General features: G+C 41.9%; 1 protein-coding gene across 2 annotated transcripts in view; it reads right to left on the bottom strand.

Annotated features, from left to right (window-relative positions):
- Nucleotides 1–17931, bottom strand: part of mdn1 (midasin AAA ATPase 1) — a 56724-nt gene extending 38793 nt beyond the window's left edge. For both annotated transcript variants that reach the window (XM_026142918.1, XM_026142919.1), the window contains exons 1-28: nt 17633–17931; nt 17210–17436; nt 16819–17043; nt 15877–15984; nt 15387–15579; nt 15102–15311; nt 14581–14712; nt 14084–14187; nt 13753–13867; nt 12914–13092; nt 11848–11929; nt 11004–11099; nt 10748–10860; nt 9168–9316; nt 8949–9009; nt 5682–5893; nt 5487–5590; nt 5260–5404; nt 5066–5162; nt 4710–4823; nt 4142–4289; nt 3874–3981; nt 3225–3376; nt 2375–2553; nt 1262–1470; nt 924–1070; nt 698–839; nt 489–623 (exon numbers count right to left, since the gene is read on the bottom strand). In XM_026142918.1, the coding sequence (XP_025998703.1) occupies nt 489–623; nt 698–839; nt 924–1070; nt 1262–1470; nt 2375–2553; nt 3225–3376; nt 3874–3981; nt 4142–4289; nt 4710–4823; nt 5066–5162; nt 5260–5404; nt 5487–5590; nt 5682–5893; nt 8949–9009; nt 9168–9316; nt 10748–10860; nt 11004–11099; nt 11848–11929; nt 12914–13092; nt 13753–13867; nt 14084–14187; nt 14581–14712; nt 15102–15311; nt 15387–15579; nt 15877–15984; nt 16819–17043; nt 17210–17436; nt 17633–17728 (3982 nt within the window). In that variant the 5' untranslated portion in view covers nt 17729–17931. The remainder of the gene's footprint in view (nt 1–488; nt 624–697; nt 840–923; nt 1071–1261; nt 1471–2374; nt 2554–3224; nt 3377–3873; nt 3982–4141; nt 4290–4709; nt 4824–5065; nt 5163–5259; nt 5405–5486; nt 5591–5681; nt 5894–8948; nt 9010–9167; nt 9317–10747; nt 10861–11003; nt 11100–11847; nt 11930–12913; nt 13093–13752; nt 13868–14083; nt 14188–14580; nt 14713–15101; nt 15312–15386; nt 15580–15876; nt 15985–16818; nt 17044–17209; nt 17437–17632) is intronic.
- Between the last annotated feature and the right edge of the window lie 16 nt (nt 17932–17947).

Here is a 17947-nt window from a genome sequence, read left to right as displayed (position 1 = left end):
GTGCATGCAACTTGAGTGCTGCTATCATTAAAGTAATGTAAGCAGACTAAACACTCACTAAATACTAGTGCAAAGTAAGGAAAGTGTCAATGGAAAATTGTACTTAGTAGTCAGTATAGTCTTATAATGATATATATATTGTACTATTCTTAGTTAGTGTATTGTCTGTCTTGTCTTAATGTTGGTTTATAATGGAGCACTGTAACAAAAAATAATTTCCCCCAGGGATCAATAAAGTATTCTGATTCTGATTCTGATATAAGACCCAGGAAAACCGAGTTAACGATAAAAACGATAACAAAATAACGCTGAAAACCGATAAAAACCCTGAAAACCATACATTTCACACCTGAGCCTCAACTCTCCAAACGACTCACGGACCGGTACCGGTCCGAGGCCCGGGGGTTGGGGACCAGTGTTTTAGAGTACATCTCTTAACAGAAAGTATCATCATTGGTGATGAAAATGTCATGCAATACGTGACTCACTGAACTGGCTGGCAACCTGTTTCTGAGAGAACAGATATTCCGGGTTCACCGTTCGTTTGAAGTGCTTCTCCAGGATGGACAGGATGATGACCTCTTCTTCAGGTTTTCTCACACGTCCTGCCAGAAGCATATACCCTGTCGGGGAGTGAAAATTTCAATTTAGGGTCTCTGTGTGGAAGTGATTTAATGGGTTGTTTAATGAGCCTCACCATCATCTGCTAAATGCTGCAGCCAGTCCCGAGAGGCCTCTGCCTGTTCCTCCAGCCTGTAGCGGTCCGCCCAACGGAAAAGATCTCTAAGGGTGATGAAGCCCTGTTTGCCTGCAAACACTGAGGATCCTTTGCGCAAGGACTGTAGAACAATTAGTCAGGATCAACGAGAACAGGCAAGTAATAGAAAGATACGAGTAGACGCGAGAGACAGTGCAACACTTACCTGAAGGTCTTGCATGACTTTCACTAGCTTGGTGCAGTAAGATGGGGGAAGGCTGCACCTCTGATGAAGGATGATCTCCAGCTCTGCACTGGGAAGCTCATCAAAGTGTAGCTCCACAAAGCGATTCCTAAAAGCCCTGGAGAGCACCTAGATAGTGTTGCATAGAATATATATATGTATGATGAATACACACGTTCTGCCAACTTTTTTGTGTGTGTTTTCATAAAAAGGCCTGTCCGTACCTTTATGATCATGTAAAATCTTCATGATTTCTATCCAAATAATATTTCACTTCACAGCTACTTTATCCATCTTCCTAAGCTAAAGGAATGCTATACCTTTCTACCACCGTAGAGACCAGGGGGATTCTGGGTAGCAAACAGCATGAACCTGGGGTGAGCACTGATGACTTCCTGAGTTTCAGCCATAAAGAGTTCTCTGTTGTCGTCCAACAATCTGTTGAGGGCCTCCAGAACATCAGTGGGGGCCAGGTTCAGCTCATCTAGGATGATCCAGTAGCCTTTCCTCATAGCATCAATAAGAACGCCTTAATCAAAGACAAATAAAATTAGCCATGTGGACTGGGGCCGAGCTACTTCACATTAGCAGTTAAGGTAATTAACTGTGATTCTCATTTATTAGCAATTTTTATTCTCTGACAGTTTCCCAAATGGTTTGGATGCTTTGTGAAATAGAAAGTCTTGATTTTTATTTACATTATTCAGCTTTTTCAGAGGAGGTCTTGAGGGAAGATCTATAGTAAGCCTCTGGATACAGTCCAGCCTCACACGTGTTGCACAAATTTACAGTCTTTTGTTACCTCGTTTCAGTTTTTTTCCCTTTTACATGTTGCTTCCATCAGATTCAAAATGACGAAGTATATAAATGTCTCAATTTCAACATCTGTTACCTTTCTTCCATTTTACAATAAATATAGTTTTAAATTATGAAACTAAATGTTGTTTGTTTTTCGTTCACACTTCATTTTATTAAGCCTTACTTAAAAAACTGGGTATTTACATACAGAGAAAACCTTTCAAGTTTTCAATGCATTGATTTTTTTTCCTCTTTTGCAAGTCACATGACTGCTTCGCTCTTCATTGCTGTGCTCTTTACAGGACAACATAATGCAGCTTCTTATTTTTCTTTGCACAAAACACTGCCATTGGGACAGGGAACAGAGTCGATAGGCGTTTATCTTTCCTAGTCTTACTGACCATTACAAGTCGCATTTAACTATACAGTGATTTATTCTGCTCACTTTAAGCTCCTTCTGTCCCATATTCTCAGCCAATTAAGAATCCCCATTTAACCCTACATGCATATGTTTGGACTGCACGAGGAAGCTTGAGTAACTAGACAAAAACCATGCAGGCACGGGGAGCATGAAAAAGCTGATTCCCTAGAGAAAAGCCCCAGGAGTCTTGTAACACTATTTTAAATGCTCATACCCTCTTTAAACACCAGCTTGCCCCGGTCATCTGATGAGTAACAGCCAATGTACTCCTGGACATCGGTGTGCTCATGGTTGTTGATTCTCACACACTGGTTCCCGGTGGCAGCAGCGAGCCACCTGATCAAACTGGTCTTCCCCACAGATGTCTCTCCCTGGATCAGCACTGGGTGAGTCCTGTAAAGCCAAAGCAACATTCGTGACGTTATTTCCTGACTGTATGAAATTAACCTTAAGAGCAGCTAAGTGGTGAAGGACCTCTGAGTTATAAACAAAACCAAACAAAATGCTTTGAACCTTTTCTGTTTGTGACAACAGAATACATTGAAGAAGATGGAGTCAGACTCAGGAACTTTGTGCTGTGAGGCAACACTACCAACTACTGGCCGACTCCTGTTGCACACATATTGTTCACATTTAAAGCCTGTAACAAACTGGTATGATTTTCAACTCAAAAATCTTTATAGTTGTGATATGCACTGGCCCCAAAATTCTAAAAGTAAGAAGTGATGTCCTCACCATTCACATTTAAGTCTGGCATGTTAATGTTGCGTAGGAGCAGAAAGGAATAGACAAATGTATCGCTTTGGAGAAACACAGGAAAGCTGATGGCTGAATCACAGCTCTTTCTTTCCACTGTTATAAAAACATCAAAGCCTCCTGTTTGGTAGGCCACTGACTGCAGGGCAATTCAGTCCAACCACAGATTTGTCCTGATGCACTCTGGTGCATCATTTACTGAAGGGCCTGAATTAGCTCTGTCAACATGAATATCTAGAGATTTATAGATGAAACCATTGATTCAGGGGGGAACATTGTACAAGGGGTCAGATTGGGTGATAGCTCACCCTGCAGACACCACTCTGGCAAGGTCGCGAAGGTTCAGCTTGACTGAGGGAGTGAGAATGTAGCTGGGGTCGAGACCTGGTTCCATCTCCCCCTGGGAAACCCAATAGCCTTCCATTTCAACACAGGGTCGGCCTGAGGGTGCCGGGATGGACTGTAGGAAACACAGTGCACAAACATTTTACAGAAAGGTTGCATATAATTATGCCTCCGTATCACTTCGCCCTAAACTGGTAAATGATAGCACGTTTCTACTCTGAGCACTCAAAGTGTTTTATACAACTTGCCTCATTCAGCCATTCACACAAGCACTTTTTGCTTTGAGTGCTACATCTATCTAACATTCACACGTTCATATCTTGCCCAAAGATATTTGGCACGCACGTCTTGTATTAGGGATCGAACCACAAAGCTTCTACTTAGTAGATGGTCTGCTCTACCTCCTGAGCTACAACAAGTCACTTTTCAGAACTTTAAAATCCATTTTAGCTCATGCTTGTTAGAAAAGAGAAAGAGCACATATGAAGTGTGTTGAAAGTGATAACGTCTTTGGTTTGTGGTATCTTCATCTAAGATTGTTTTATGCATACACACACACACTTTTTGGGGTTTTCTCATCATTTTTTTAAAGCACCTCTGATAAGATCTTACTTGTTTCAGACACTTTGTGTTTCCCATCAGGATGTGCTGACACACCAGTTTCTGGACCACAGGGTGGGAGCTTCTGTCCAGCTGAGTGAGGAAGCTCAGGCAGAACCCCTGCACACAAGACGCAGTTGAAGAACAGGTATAACAAGTACAAAAACATCAAACCTTCAAATACTAAAATAATAACAATAATGATTAAAAAACACAGGGCATTAAACAAAACTGACCATTCTCAATATGACTACTTATAAATAAGAGATCTGGTTCCCACCTCATAAAGTGAGCGCTGCACGTTGTTACAGGGGTTTAGCGCCACATACTTCAGGGCCCTGCACAGAGTCCGCAGACTGTAGTGGGGTCTGTGGCCCCTTCCATCCACCAGACGTGAGCTTGCTTCCTTTCGTACTGTCAGATAAAAGCTGCAAAGAAATACATTTGACAAATAAGCCATTCAAAAGGTAGTGTAAACCTACAGCTCACACACACTTACATATATATCCTATCCTAAAGCTAAAAGTGTCAGAAGCCGAGGGTGAAAAAAACAACAATAAAATGTAACAGCAAGCTTGTAACGCAAGCATCTATGGCAGTTTGATTATGATGCAATTAACTAACCCAAAATGAGTAAGGATGTTTGTTTGATGACTGCATCAAAAACACAAAAGGCAAACACGCTCTTGAAACTACGCTCTACCTATTCGAGTCCACAATGCATCAGGCTGCATATAGCATCAACAAAGAAGGTATATTGTTGGATGGTGTACAAAAGAAATACACTCGTTCAGCAACGTCTTTAAAAAAACGATCTTTTAAAAGTTCAAGCATTTATAAGAGCCAACCTTATAATGCCACTGATGACACTTCGATGTGGATTTAAGCACTTGAGGTAATCTGAAATCAGGATCCTCAGGTCAGCTTCATTCTCCAGCTCCTCCACATACAGCTCAGTAAACCTAAGCGAAACATACAGAGGTTTAGAAATGAAGCATTGTTCCCATTTTGGAATTAATTCTTGTATAATAAAGGAAGGAAAATAGAACATTTGATCAAAAACATACACATGCTTACTTAGATTTAAAAATATTTGTATAGAAATATACATATAATATATAAAAACAAATACTTTTCGATCAGTCGAGCATTATGCCTGTGGCATAAAGCTTCTTGCGTAGTCTGCAGCGCTGCATAGTCTCACCTGTTTCTGAGGCCCAGAGGCAGGTTCCTCTTCCCAACATCAGTAGCTGGGTTCATACAGGCAAAAAGCCGGAAGTCTGGGTGGCGTACTAGGGGCTCTACTCAAAAAAAAACAAACAAAAAATTACAGAGTTCTAACTTTGGAAGTATTTAATGAAGGCTTTCAAAAGGGGGCAAGGTAATGGCAGTCCTCACCGGTGTCTCCACGATCCAGCAGTACTAGAGATCTGGTGTTGCCCTCAAGAAGTCCACTCAGACACTCGAGGGTCTCTGCTGCTGCCAAGTTGATCTCATCCAGCAGGATCCAGTGGCCCTTCTTCACTGCCTGAGCTAATGTTCCCTATAAAGCAAAACACACACAGGTAAGGGTTACCACGCTCTGATCCCCGAACATATGTGTGGTTATTTTTTTAAGTCTTTACCTCCACAAAGGCAAAGACCATGGCTGTCTCACAGGCCCTAATCTGCTGCTGGGTCTGATTAAGTTTTGAAGCCAGTGCCTCCCACTGCTCCTGCAACAAAGCAGCTGCACGGACACAAACACGCACACGCAGGAAAACGTCAGTGTTTTACTCTAACACAGCCGGTGTAACCATCTAGTAATTCTGGAGCACTACCATCTGATTTCTCTTGCAGCTCCTTAGTGAGAGCAGACTTGCAGACGTGGTCCATGAGTTTAAGCAGATCCTGCCAACGCTTGCCTCTGAAGCAGGTTTGCACGTGACCGAGGAAGGTCAGGTTCTGCTTTCTCGAGTAGGTCTGGGAGAACAGGTCCTCGAAGGCCTCACGCAGAGGGAGCAGGATCTGCTTTATGTCCACTGGCTTGTACCTGTTATTTAAAAGAAGAAAAAAAAAAAAAAAGGAAAAAAGTTTAAGCTAAGAAGAAATCATCAAAAGAAATTACTGGGACGTTTTGGGTTTTTTTACTACTTAATAGAGTTTGGCACCAAAGTGTTACCAAAAGAATGACTTAAAACCAGTGGAAAAGATTTATTTTTTTATTTTCACAATTTGGGTTTTGTTCTTTGCTACAACTAAAAGATTGATGTATCCATTCGTATTGAGAATATGACACTGATTTAAGCTCTGGTCCATCCAGTTTTTTCCTTGATAACCTGCAATAACCCATAGTGACATTCCACTTCAAGAAGCCAAACCTGAGAGAGGTCAAGCAGGTTGTCAAGGCAAGTAGAAGTACCTCAGCACCAGGTCCAAGTGGAGTCTCCTACATTGTCTACATCAAGTGGCCCAGACTCCATCAAGGTTAGCTGGAGGATAGGAAAAGTTGCACAGCAGTGGAAATATGAAGAAGATGTCACTGAACAATTTGGAATCGCCTCACTCCTCGACTTTGAGGGGAAGATATACTTTAGCTTTGTTGCCAGATACATAGAATCCCTTTTAAGCAATCCATATATCGACACTGCTTCAGCGCTCCATGGGTATTAGATCATCGATCAGACAGGAAATGTCATTTAGCTTATCCAGGAGGGAAATGCTGACCTTGCAGTTCTGCGATTTGACCTTGCCAATGCTCATGGGACAGTCTCACACAAACTGGTGGAAAGCACACTCGTTCAACACATATTCAAGACAAGATCAGAAACCAAATTTTGGACTATTACAGCTGCTTCAGTTACAGTAAAGACGGCTGGACCAGTAACATCTGCTTTCTATGGGCTAGATTAGGGAATAATCATTGGGTGTACCCTCTCAGAGATTTTGTTTATTTTGACCATGAATATGCTTGGCCCCATTTTGGGCCCCCAATGAGGGCTTTCATGGACAATCTGACAGTGATCACAATATTGACTCCTGGGATAAAATAGATCCATCAAGGTCTCAAACACCTGATCAACTGGGTATAGATGGACTTTATGACAACCAGGTTCTGATCTCTAGTTGTGTAGAAGGGCAACATATGCACTAGGAGAAGTCCAAATTCAATCAATACCTGGGAAGCCAATTAAGAGGAAAGGCCTGGATGTATCAGCAGGTGGTTTACCATGTCCCATCATTGTGGTGGGGGCCTTTGAGAAGATTATCAAGATCCTGCACAGGTGGGTTGGGTTTTTTCCTGCAGTCTAACACTGCAAGCAGCCTTTCGAAGGAATTCATGGATATTCAGGCAAGTGCTGTTGCTGTAGAGAGAGTCTCTTTGGCTAGCATAGAGGTGAGGAAAAGCTGGAGGTGGAGGGCTCAGGAGGGTGTTGATCAGGTGGACAAGTGGCTGTGACACAGACAGCTGGTGGGGACAGTTGCAGTAGGATGGGCAGGACCTGGCAGCACCCCAAGAACTCAACATGTCAGTTATCCCAGAAAGAAATCCAAGCATGGGGGGAGAAGGATGCAGGATGGTTGGGATGAAAAGCAAGGAATATGGACTAGATGGGCGCAGGCAATAGACCAGAACATCTTGTGTTCAGGACTATTGGAAGGTCAAATCAAATCAAGGTTCAGTCAGTGAACGATGCCCTCCCAAACCTAACCAACCTTTCCTCCTGGGGCCCGGCAGAGAACTGAAAATTATTAGCATATGTGTTAAGCTGTTAGCTCTGGGAGAAGGATGTTATTAGTGGCACCCTGACTAGGTGCTGAGTTATTACAGAAGATATCAGCAGATCTCTCAACAGGTTACACTAGGCAACAAAGCACTATTGTTTTTGTCAAGGCTAGAGAAAAAAGAAACAGGATACAAGAGGACTTCTGACAACAGCTCAGGCCTGGCAGTTGGAAGGCTAACCTAAGGAGACAGCTCGAATTCCCTGACACAGTAGTTGTGACAACCAGGCCTGACATATCGAGGCAGGTGGCCCTGCTGGAACTGACTGTACCCTTAGAAGAATGCATTGGAGAGGTATTTGAGAGGAAGAGGGCCAAGTATGAGGAGCTACTCCATTGATGTCAGCTGTCAAGGTTTTGCTAGCCAGTCTATCTACTAGGTCGTCAAGTTACTTGAGATCAGCAGACTGCACAGCAAGAGAGCCATCTTGCACATCACCAATATACCTGAGAGGCCATCAAGATATGTGTGAAAAGGCAGGACCCATGGACAACACAATTTATTTAGACACAAGCTGGGGACTAACTACGCTAGCTAGGTCATCAGGGTGAGGATGTATAAACATGAAAGTCCTGAAAGACCCAGTGACAACCCATTATATCACTGATGATGTATCTAGGACACACTGTAGGGTGTGCATTAATAGACTTTGAGATGCCTCTACAACTCCAGTCAAGAGCCGGTTACTCTTCATCATACATAATGCAAAGACACTATCAGTAGTCTTCATGGATCAGTAGAAAAACTACTGGAGGGACTTAATCAGATGACTGTTGTTGTGAATTGCAGCTATTTACATTGCTATGATAAAACATTTGTCCACTTCGTGACTTTTTTTTAGCATATTTGTAATACTTGGATGTTTCATAGCTTCAAAAAAATGTAATATTAGAGAACGATAACCTGAGTAAATACAAATATTGCATTCTTAAATTACGATTTCATTTACGAAGGGGAAATGAGCTATCCAAGCAATAACAATAATAATAATAATAACAATAACAATAATAATAATAATAATGGATTGCATTTATATAGCGCGTTTCTAGGCACCCAAAGCGCTCTGGCCAACAACAGCAGGTGGTAGGGTAAAGTGTCTTGCCCAAGGACACAATGACCAGGACAGAGAGAGCAGGGGGATCGAACCGGCAACCTTCCAGTTACAGATGAGCTTCCCAACCCCCTGAGCCACGGTCGCTCCCACAATGTGAATGACTCATTGCCAGTTGTCACAAACACTTGACTGCTGTTCTTATCTATATAGTTTTAGTGACAGAGTATTATTTTTATGCAATTAATGCACAGTTGCTGTGTGACTCACCCTCCAAGCAGATCTGCGGTATCACTCTGCTGGTTCATGTTCACAACCCGCAGCCTGTGTCCTGGATTGAACAAATAGGAAATATTTCAAATAGGATGAACCATTCACAGAGCTTTATGGAGATAATTGGAGTTTAAAGACATAGTGACAGGGGGAGGGAGGGTTCAAACCACCAGTGAGCCACAGCCAAGTTTTATCTTTGCGCAAACCTGAGCTCACCTGTGATTCTAGCTAGTTGTTGTACAGTAGAGGTCTTTCCAGTTCCAGTCTCCCCCACCAGAAGAACCGGCTCTCCCTTGGCCACACACACTGCCAGTTGTTCAAGTAGCACGGCAGATGGTCGTGTAGCAGCAAATGTGTGGTTCTCCCTGTTTAAAACAACACATTAACAGTTAATATTTGCACATTGCAGAAAAACAACAAAAACACTTTTTGTGTCAACATTGAAGTTAATGTTCACCCACATAAACACGTGGATGCAAAAATATTACACTTTTGCATTCGGCCCTTATATAACTGTTGCAAGAGCCTGGTTTGCATTGCCGACTTGGGTGTCTACTTTTCGCAGATGATGTGGTTGTGCTGGCTTCACGGTGGTGGCCTCCAGCTTGAGTGTGAAGTGGCAGAAATGTGAATAGCACTTCCAAGTCTGAGGCCATGGTCCTCAGCCAGAAAAGGGTGCATCACCCACTATGGATGAGGGATGAATTAAACTCCCCTCCACTTGATGCAGTGGAGTTTAAGTACCTCTGGGTCTTGTTTACGAGTGAGGGGAGCGGGAGATTGACAGATGGATTGATGCAGTGGTTGCAGTGATGTGGACCCTGTACCGGTCCATTATGGTGAAAAGAGAGGCGAATTTAAAAAAAAAATCTAAATCAAAAAGCTCTCAATTTACCGGTCGATCTATGTTCCTGCCTTCACCTATGATCTTAAGCTCTGGGTAGCAACCAAAACACCGTGGTACAAGCGGTGGGAATTTTGAGTTTTGAGGGTGAGAAGCTCAGCCATCCAGGAGGGGCTCAGAGTAGAGCAGCTGCTGATCCACATCGAAAGGAGCCAGGTGAGGTGGTTCGGGCATCTGACAAGGATGGCTCCTGGGTGCCTTCTAGGTGAGGTGTTCTAGACATGTCCCCCCGGACCAGTCTCAAGACACCCTGGAGAGATTACAGTCACTTTTCCCATTTGTACCTACTCTGGTCGCTCACCACGGTTTTCCCTTAGGTGGTAGCTTTTTTAGTACGTATCCCAATGGGGCCCCGAGCAACCTCGGATGATCACATCAGTGGATTAGCTAGTCACTTGATGAGTCATGAAAGCATCTCCTTCATGAAAATCAAAACCGCCACTTTTGAAACCTGGCAACAGGGAAATCGCCGTGGTCCCCAAGTTTCACAGAAAGCCACAGACCGAGCAGGTATAACATCACCTGGAAGTCCACCTTTGTCATGGCGTTCAAGTCGCAGACTAATTACATCACAGGACACTTGACCATGTTGCTATAACCACCCCACACACATTAGGTGGTACTCGATCGTAATGGAAAACAAGTCAAAGTCGCATCCAGCCAATCTGAGTAGGAACGAATGAATAACAAGCATTTTTTTCCTTTGATAAATAAAATCATCATTTACATACAGCATCTTGCTGTTTTTAGAAGTCATCTACATCTAATATTAAAGTCAGTTTAATGACCTGAAACATGACAAAAATAAATCAGAAAAGGTAAATACTTTGTCACAGCACTTTATATCGTGGAAACATAGAAAGGATTTGCCAGAGTAGGATGTCCCACTTACACACTCAGCTGAACTGCTTCAGTCTGTTTCCGAATCAGAGTCACTCTGCCCACTGAGGCCTCCAGCTCAGTTAGCAAGATGCCAGGCTGATACATCTGACAGAAGTGCTGGGCCTGGAAAAAAGCAGATGCCACAAATTAAAAACCAAGATTACAGTTAAATTGGATTTCAGTGGCATCAGAATGGTCCTCTATCCAAATCTGAAACATATGCTTCAAACTGCTTTCATTTACCATAAAACTGTTCACTCAAATACCTTCTCTCTGGAGATGTTCAGTTTGCTTCCAATGATCTCAGCCATTCGCAGTCTACTTTCGGGATGAGACAGCATGGCTGTGAAGCAGTCGAGAGCCTGAGGGAGACAAAGACCAGAAAATGACTCAATTGACAGAGTAGCGCTTTATAAAAAATGTGGTTAATCACAGCCAATTCATTATTAAACAAGGTGGTGCAATCCTTTTCCACACAGGGCCACACAGGTTTCTTTCTTCTTTTTTTCCCCTTAATGATAAAACACCCTCATTTAGACATTTACTTGCCTTATCTTTTTCTAATATCAAAATTTGTTTCGTGATCTAAAACATCTCAGTGTTACAAACATATAAAAAAAAAGAAAAAAGAAAGAGGAAATTAGGAAGGGGGCAAATACGTTTTCACACCACCGTATGTCGCATGTAGTTAGTGATCTAGTTAACTGTGTTCCTATGATTTTAGCCAAGCAGTTAGAGAAACAACTAACTACATAGCTATGGAACAGGGACAATTTTGTCCTGCCAGAGTAGGAAGATCACCAGTACTCTTGTTCATCTCATGTGTCCCTTTCATGCCGAAACTATCCAAAATGTCTATTGCGAACAACATCCTACGATTCAGTTACTACACAGTAAATGATATATTCTCATTTTCATAGTCACTGCATAAAAAAAATAAATAAAAAATAAATAAATAAATAAATAGAAGGTGTTTCAAGGCTGGCTCTGAAATACGTGGATGAGTCTTGGAGGTTACAACCGTGTATTGGTTTCTATGGTAATATCGTCTGGCATGTGTATGAATGAAACATCCATATGTGATCATTTTCATAAATTGAATTCACTGACCTCTAGGAAGACATGTTGTGCTGTAGCTGACGAGGTGCAGTCAAAGTTGACGCTGATTCGCTCACACCATTTCAGCAGGTCCCTGTAGAGTGATAATGGAGAAGTATCCAGAACATATTTTTTAGACTTCTTATCTTTCTAACCTGATTTTGGTTGTCACAACAGACACGGGATCACAAATTTTCACCCATCTACCAAACTAAAAGAACGTGGAAAGAACACAGAAATTTCAATGAGCACTTTAGTGAGTCCGCTTTTACTTAAATGCACTGATGTGACCTGATTAATCTGTGATTCCAGTTTCCTGCTCTAAGGACATTTTAATCAGTAAACTATGGATCGCAGCAAAGAGTTTATTGAAAACCAGTTCATCACATGAAGACTGAACTGCAGACTGGATGGAGGGGATAATGTGATAGATTTAAGACCATAAATTCCATGGTCATGGTTCTGCGTATGCCCCAAATGGCTGCGATGACAATACAGCTTTTGTGGATTATAGGCCAGATGTTCAAGAAACAACGTATATCAAAACCCCATGATCCTATATGCAGTGATTGATCTTTAATGATTTAAAACAAAAAACAACAACAACAACAACAACAACTGGGTGGCACAGGTTTACATTTATTTTGGATTTTCTCTGATCTACACATGGTCAAAAGTATAACATACTGGGTCAGAAGTATAACCCACTAACATTTGGTTAAATGTCACCTTCAACAGACACTGGGGGCTTTGGGAAGTCCACTGCAGAACCTTAATGTTAGCCTGCTTTGTCTGTTCCAGAATCAGTTTTGATGCGCTGCAATCATTGAAACATCTAGTTTTTTGTTTCAGCTGTCGGGTTGGGGTGAGTTGGTTTGTGTACCTTTAAGTATGTTAAACAACCGGCGTACTTTAATTAATAATAGATGTTATTAAAACTGGCAGCCTTAGTCACCAGCGGATAAAATTCAGTGGAATTTGATGTTTTTAGTGCCACAGGTCAATTTGATGTGTTGATTAGAATTTAAATGTTAGACAAAGGAAAAAGGAGAAGAGAGAGCAGCAAGCTGGGGCTCACCTCAGTGAAAGCGCCCTCAGCTGTGTGCTTTTGTCGTCAGAGTTGTGCTGCTGGCTGTTGTCAGGCATTGGAGGGCTGTTTGTGTCCAGCTCAGAGTGTCTCTCCCCAGTCAGCTGGCAGAAGATTTCCAGGAGATGGTCTGACACCACAGACAGCCTCGGATATCTACTAATGAGCACCTACATACACGAGGGATAGGATCAGCTTGAAACAGATACAACAGAACTTACAGCAGGAATGCACGATGGAGAAAAAAAAAAAGATTTAGGATTTTTATACTGCAAAAAAACGGATTAAAACCCTGTAGCAAAAGCATCATTTTTGACTTGCTGACCAGAAATCTTAAGTTTGTCCCTAACTGCAGCAGAAAAGATCATCTCAAAGTTTCTAAATATCCAAATCGATGAAAATATACAGGCTTTGACTCCTATGACTTCCATGTGTCCGAATATCATGCAACTTCATAAGTAAAAGGAAAAAAACGATGCTTGCTGCTGCCTGATTTAACTTGCTTGAATTCCTCCTTGGTAAGGTGCTAGGTGTTTTTAATTAAGCATTTTTAAAGACATCCCTCTATCCAATCAAAAAAAGTTGTGTGCGTCTTCTAGACACAGCAAGTCCTTTTAAGAACAAGTACGGTTTCATGAGCGTGAAGGAGATACCAAGGGATGGACCATTATACAAGGAGAGGAGGAGTTCCCTTACTGGTTAAATAAAACACTAATTGTAACACTAAAGCTAATGTCTTGTTTTAGAATACAGGCACATATTTTTGCAAAAAAAAGGGAATCTACTGTTGAAACCACAGTGAAGTTAAACATGAAAACCCTCCCAATCACCTTCTTCAGCTCTTCTCGTGTCATGTTGCCCATTTGCAGCTTCGTCCAGTACTTGTCCAACAGCACTGCATGGGAGTTCTGGGGTCTGTGCCAGCTTCCACCACTACAATACATCCTACAGTCCACAAAACACAAGTTACTTGCTACTAAAATCTGACAGGCCAGTGTTCATTGAAACATGCATTACTCTTTAGTACATCTCAATTGTACATACAGTTTGAAATGATTAACCGTACATAGGATTACACATCCCAGCGTCACAAAGCACATGTGACAGGTTCAGTAGTCATATCAGAATTTCATATCCCTTAACAAATCGCTGTAGTCTGACCTTCTGGTTGCAAAAAATTGGAATCCAGGCGCAACATCAATGCAGTCCTCTCGCCCCGGAATCATCAGCTTTTTATTCTCCATCAAAGGGAGGAGCGCAGATATCTGAGAGAGAGGGAAAAAAAAAAAAAAAAAGAACTTTTTTAGGGCTAGTTTTTTCCTTGCCAGTGACAACTCAGTGGTGTAACGGTTAGCAGTGTCATCTTGACAGCAACAACTTGATGGCTCAAACCCCCGACTAGAGAATTTCTATGTAGAGTTTGCATGTTTTCCTGCGTGGCTTTTCTCTGAGTACTCTAGCTTCCTCCCATAATCCAAAGACATGCATGTTAGGTTAATAGGTGATCCTCAACTGCCCATGGATGCTGGGCCAGAATGAAACACACTACCAATGTAAAATGGGACTTGTAATCTTGAGAACTTTGTTTGGATGCTTTATAAATACCAGTCCATAGTTTTCAATTCATTCATATTTAAAAAGGTAGGGTATTTACTCACCACATCCAGAGGAGCATGGTCAATGTCCTCCAAGAGGATCCACTGGCCTGAAGACACGGCTTGTGTTAGTGTTCCAGGCTGCCATATAAACTTCCCTGGTATATCAGTGCAACGGTACATTCCCAGGAGCACCTGTGATATAAAACAAGGACATTTTGAAATGTTCAGCCTTCAGACTAAATGAGTTATTAGAAAACTCAAAAAAAAGTTTGTGAAACTAGAAGAAACACCTTCAATTCAATTTTATTTATACAGTGCCAAATCACAACAACAAGGTGCTTCAACAAAATATCATCAAAAAAAACCAAAACAAAACACAACATCAACAAAATATTGTGAATATTACATCAACAGTGGCCAGGACGTTCTGATTTGAGTACATATGGGTGCAAACCTGCAAATCCTACAATTCTGACAGTTTGTAAAATGTTTGTTTTATATATTAAATGTCAAATATAATGCTTCATCACTTCCTATAGAACCATAAGAAACAACATGTTTTTTCCTTTTATGTCTCTCACCTTGCTGTCAGTTTGATCCCCAAGCTGCACCTTGAGGATCTCCGTAGTTTTGGCATGTCCGGTGACAGCAGCCATAAACTCTACCAAAGCAGTTTTACCGCATCCAATAGGACCCTCGAGCAGTACAGGTTTCTGGGAGGCCACGGCCAATGCCAGTCGTCTCAGATTGCGGCAGGTTGAGTCAACCAACACCAGATCCTTTTGATTAATCTACAAGTAGAAACCAATATTAGGAAAAAAAAAAAAAAAAAAAGCAGAGACAGATATATCGCAAAGATTACCTACCTGTTCAGGCTGCCTAGGAACTATCCTGGGTAGCACAACACCACAGACTGCCACTACATTCTGCGACAAGTCCTCTGATACCACCTGGCCTCTAGTAAACTTGTTGGCCTTCTCTTGGCACCACGTCACATAGCCCTGATTGGCTAAAACCAGGGCCTTCTCAAACTCCAGCTGCTGAGTTTCTTCCAGACCCCTAAAGAAGCATCAATGGTAAAGGGATGTAGCGCCACAATATCAGATTTACAATTCATGACTGTTGTTGATAAAATAAGTTCAGACATGTGCATAAATATGTGGAAAAAATAAAGAAATAACAGCAATGACACTATAAGGCTGTGTCCTATATTTTTGTTTATTGTGAAATGTATTTATATAATACAAGTATATGTGTTTGTGTGTATGTAACAGTAGCATCCCATTACAATAACACATTTAGACTGCGAATGCGAATGGCTGGGTCAAGTGTCCACACCAAACACACGGTACATACTTCATTTTCATGTGTAGGATCTCATCACTCGTCAGCACCTTCCTCAGGAAGATGGTTTTCTGGTTATCAGTCATATGAGAGACCAATGCTAAACAGTGGGCGGTGTACCTGTTAGAGTGACAAGTGACATTAACTGTAATTTGCAGGTCAAGTACAAAACAAAGAATAAATGTTGACTGTTAAATATAATAGCATTGGCTATAAATTACTGGTTAATATTTTGAGCAGTTAAACCAGAAAGTGATTCGAATAGCAACACTAATGTGCTGATAGCATACTTTTGGCTTTGTCTAACAGCATTTTGCGATTAAATCTTCAAGTAAATATAATCCTACGTTAATTGCTATGACAAAATATGCAATTAAATTATAGATACTAACCAATTTGTGATGATTACAAAGGGCTTCTATCCAAATATAATATCTTTGGTAAACGCTAACATGTAGAGGGTAACATTCTTTCTCTCGTTTTGCATCTTTTGTCCGTCCAGTAATGCTTTCATTTGGAATACTGGCTCAGGATTTTGGATTGAGAGTGGAATGACTTATATCTTATATCAAGACAGGCTCCATGCTTTAGCATTATGCACTCAAATCAATTTAATACATCTGAAGTCAACTTTTTGAACTTAACACTAGCTGTGACTAAATATGTGCAAGTATTGCAACTAGTTGATTTTGTTTATTATGATTTATTAATGACTTTACGTTGTAGCAAAAGCCTTTGAAACAACTAAGCCAGATGGAGTAGCCAGCTAAAGAGTGCTCTTCTCCACCAACCTGAGCGTGCAGCCGAGTCAGTCCTGACAGGAGAAGGCTCCACCTTTATTTCCTTAAAAAAAGCTTCCCGTTTTTGTTTTTTTCCAGGACGCTTTTCCCCATATTGAAAATCCAATATCTATATCTAATGATATCTAGGTCTAAACATGACGCAGGCACATACCATCGCACCATGACATCACTGGTGAGGAGAAGGGACATGCAGGGGCTCCAGTCCCAGAGCATTCGGAACTTGGCACAATCACTCTGGAGGAAACGCAAAGTGGCACCCATTAGGTCACGCAGCTTCATCCTTCTGGGGCCATACTGCACAGCTGATGACTCTTCACTGGTGAAGAAGAGCCTCTGAAACACCGGAGGGGCATTGTCGAAGTACCTTGCACCAAACCTTGAGGAGAGGTGCTGAGAGTTAGTCAGGATACACTGTTTACTTTACTGTGTAAGAGTGTTACAGCACAAATGAAGATCAAGAGTCTCTAGGTCTGCACTGGGTTAATGAGCACAGGATTTAATAAGACAAACGTCAGCACCAGTAGTTTTCTCAGAACACTTACGTTTGTGCGTCAGGACTGATGCTGAGAAGCTTGCTGAGGGCCACACACAGGCGCTCATGGAGGTCATGGTTGATGCTGCCTCCAGCTTTCACCCTCTCAGCATTGCGCTCCAACAGGTCCAGTGTCAGAGGACGCAAGTGCCGTGCAATCAGTAGAGTATAATCCTTTTCTAGCAGCAGCTGAGCCAAACAATCCAGAATACACTGCCTGTCCTGCTGGCTCCATATCTGAGGAGACATCACGTGGGCCACACGTTTTACTATCAACCCAAAATAATTAAATCCTGTGGGTTACCGAGCCTGAACGTAATCTACAGGGTCGTGATCGCTAACACGTAAAGGAAAGGTTAACGATGCAGAGTCTCAATGTGAACATAAACACATTATTTCCATCATAATATGCTCAGGAAATAACAAATCTTACCTGCTTTGCTAGGTACTGGCTCAGCTGGCTGTGACTTTTGTCAATATGTCTCGCTATGGTGCCTAGTGATGACAGACTCAGTACTAAATTCTCCATCTTCTCAAATGTCTTTTCGTGGAGGGCTACAGCAAACACCAGCCTCTGGGATGTGTTGGCGATAATGTTTCCCTGCTACTGAAGAAAACTGAGAGGTTCATCACTCGCGTGTATATCTCAATACACAAACACGTTCTCTGGCGTTAAAACGCCATCCACATGTGAGTGAAGCCAGACTCCTTCCGGGTCAACTTCGTTACCTCCCCCTCCCACACTGCT

Source organism: Astatotilapia calliptera, chromosome 15 (genome assembly GCF_900246225.1).
Source record: "Astatotilapia calliptera chromosome 15, fAstCal1.2, whole genome shotgun sequence".
NCBI classification, from domain to species: domain Eukaryota; kingdom Metazoa; phylum Chordata; class Actinopteri; order Cichliformes; family Cichlidae; genus Astatotilapia; species Astatotilapia calliptera.
This window is presented reverse-complemented; position numbering and strand designations above follow the sequence as displayed.